Genomic DNA, 2756 nt, shown 5'->3' on the forward strand with positions numbered 1-2756 from the left:
ACTTTGCGGACGTCACCGCTAACGGGACGAGGTGATAATGATGGCGTTCGGTCCCATAATCGCCTCATCAAAACACATCACAACGTTGTCGCGGCATGGCACGCACCCGCCGACAGGTGATAAACAAATTTCATGATAATCAAGACTTGTTTACGACTTTTTGTTATACGCAGGACCGATAACCGTATTGCCAACTTGGCTTGACAACCCAGCAAACTATTGGGCGAAAGTGTCGATTTGAGGTAATCAATTTGCGTAGGACGTCTCCGACGATCTGAGGGGAACGTCATAATTAGGACTCGCCCACCATGTGTGTGCTAAATTGCGCAACACAACATTATAAGTAGGGTTCCAAGATCATGAGTCATACCACAAACATGTCCCGTTTGTATGAACCAAATCTGCTCCAATACGCGTGATCGCTTGTTAGCACGTCTGGATGTTCGTCATGTAGACAAACACAACTACACATCCGGATTACGAAACATCTGTGGATGTTCTCTTCCCTCCATAACCGCGCTAGGTTGGTAATCCCGCAGATTGGTTGGATTGCTTTTTTTTCCTGTTTTCCAAACACTTACCGAATGGACCGCGCTGGCTTCTCCTGTGAGGGGCCGCAATTGCCTGAACTAGGCAAGCACTTGATAAGTGCCACGGGCTGGCATTGGCGAGTAGTGGTCGCTAATCGCTTGAACAAACCGCATCCGTACCGGGTACCGGCGATGACAGTCTTGACACTTTGGATGTGAGTATTTTTCCCCAATCCCGCAGTGTCACACTCAGATGTCCGTGATCCGTTTATGTGTTCGTCTAATCAGCAGCCTACTGATCGGTGGTGCCGTTGGCACCTTAGGGGCTGGCGTCCGGGGAACGCCCAAGGGGGCGTCCCAACTGTTCCACTATGAATGCAACCGTCTACAGGAAAGCGAACAGCCGTGGCAATGTTGGGCCGAAGGGTACAGACCAGTGGCGGCCAATGTCCAAAAGTTCCACGAATCAGCCAATGCGACCCAAGCCGACATTCAGCGTATCTTGCAGTTTAACCAAACAAACACCGTGCTGTTTATGGTGAACAGTAACTCGGACAATCAGAACCTTCGCACCGAGTTCAGTCTGCTGCCGAACAACATCGTCCGCCTGGCGCTGGACAACGTTGGACTCGAGACGCTCCAGATTGGTCCATTCGTTGGCGGTGAGAATGATTGCCGTTTGGGGGAGCTTTCGGTGCCCCGGAATCGCCTCCGCGAGTTGCCGCCGGGCGTCGAGAGGTTGACGGTGCTTCGGAAGCTCGACATAAAACACAACTTGCTGCAACACTTTAGGCTCGATCGCCTCGCAAGGGCCACCTCTTTACGGCGCTTGTTATTGGGTCACAATCGATTGGAAAGCTTCACCACGGACGGGGGCGTTTCGTTCGATTCGCTCCAGGAGCTCGACCTATCGAATAATCGCCTTACGACGCTGGACTCCTCCGGCTGGAGTATGCCAGCGCTGGCTACGTTTCATGTGGACCACAATCGCGCCCTAGCCTCGATTGAGGGCTGGTCAAAACGGCGGTTCCCGCTGGTGAAGGGTTTCGATCCGACCGGTACGAACAATTGGAACCAAACGTGGCTCTCGACGGTACAATAGCCGACCAGCGGTGAAGGACGGAACAGAATCAACCATGACAGATATTAGGGAAAGGGTTCGGTAATGTAACTCATTAACTGTCTAAACCTAGAAGGCAGCACAATAAATCTCAAATGATCCAATACTCACTGTCAATGTTGAACTCGCTGTTGAACGCGCTTTAAATAGTTTACAGTACTAATCAAGGTTGTTTGAACAATTCCCCATCGATTAAACAATTCTATCCCCAGGTCCATAATCACCTATCCTTGGCCCGATTCCTCTTATGTACGGCTCCGTTCGTTTGCATAATTCCCTTTTCCACCAGCCATGTCAGCTGTGCTCTACAATTTTCGGTTTAAAAATACATGACCAACAATTGCGACTTGTTCCTCAGTAGACGTAAATGCCGTGCACTGTGTGTTGGCAAGGAACCGCAATCCCAGGGACACAAAACGTAAGCATGGCTGTGTCGTTAGCAAGGAGACACATCCGGCCCGACATCGGACGGCCCGGTGACGTACGACGACTGCATTCCGATCGATAAATACGACGAAAGCATCGCCACTTTCCGCGGCCTCGCTGTAGAAGGTGAATGACTTCTGGGTCCAGCTGGGGCTTGAGCCAACGAGCGGAAAATGGACCATACCGATACCGATTGGATCGATCGTCCTTGAGCGGGTATCTAAAATGGGATTTAGTAGTTTTCGACTTACCTTGTATCTATGGTATCTTGGGTCGTGGTAGGGAAATTTGATCGTTGGTTGGCCGAGTCTGAGTGCCGATCGTCCGCACTGACAGTTTATGGTTCAAGTTAATCGACTCCACACAGAAAACACAAAATGGGTTCGGGCAAGAAAGAGAGAGGCTTTCGAAACGGGCGACCCCCAACACTTTAATGTTTATTGATATTTTTAACGTAAAATATTAAATCACAATTTAAATAAACCAGAATCACTATCAACGGCTCGACCATCTTCGCTGACACCATTTCCTTAACTGGGCAACGTGTGCAGAAACGTTTTGCTGGGCTTGCCTTTACTTTTCAACTATGCTTTGTCTGCCCACCATCGGTCGGACGGACCACGGTTCTAATGTTTCTCTTTCAAGCGCGTTACCAGGAGGACTGGCCCCGTGGAACGGCT

At 50.1% G+C, this 2756-nt stretch overlaps 1 protein-coding gene across 2 annotated transcripts; it reads left to right on the forward strand.

Annotated features, from left to right (window-relative positions):
- Positions 1 to 619: 619 nt before the first annotated feature.
- Positions 620 to 1755, forward strand: LOC128276415 (biglycan-like). 2 transcript variants are annotated; one of them, XM_053014878.1, is made up of 2 exons: positions 620 to 745; positions 819 to 1755. In XM_053014878.1, the coding sequence occupies exons 1-2, from the start codon at positions 723 to 725 to the stop codon at positions 1630 to 1632; spliced, it is 837 nt and encodes a 278-aa protein (XP_052870838.1). In that variant the 5' UTR covers positions 620 to 722; the 3' UTR covers positions 1633 to 1755. The 2 variants fall into 2 exon arrangements, with proteins under 2 accessions (XP_052870838.1, XP_052870839.1); XM_053014879.1 differs by having other exon boundaries at positions 661 to 745; positions 822 to 1755.
- The last annotated feature ends 1001 nt before the right edge of the window (positions 1756 to 2756 follow it).

The sequence above is a fragment of the Anopheles cruzii genome, unplaced genomic scaffold (genome assembly GCF_943734635.1).
Source record: "Anopheles cruzii unplaced genomic scaffold, idAnoCruzAS_RS32_06 scaffold01139_ctg1, whole genome shotgun sequence".
NCBI classification, from domain to species: domain Eukaryota; kingdom Metazoa; phylum Arthropoda; class Insecta; order Diptera; family Culicidae; genus Anopheles; species Anopheles cruzii.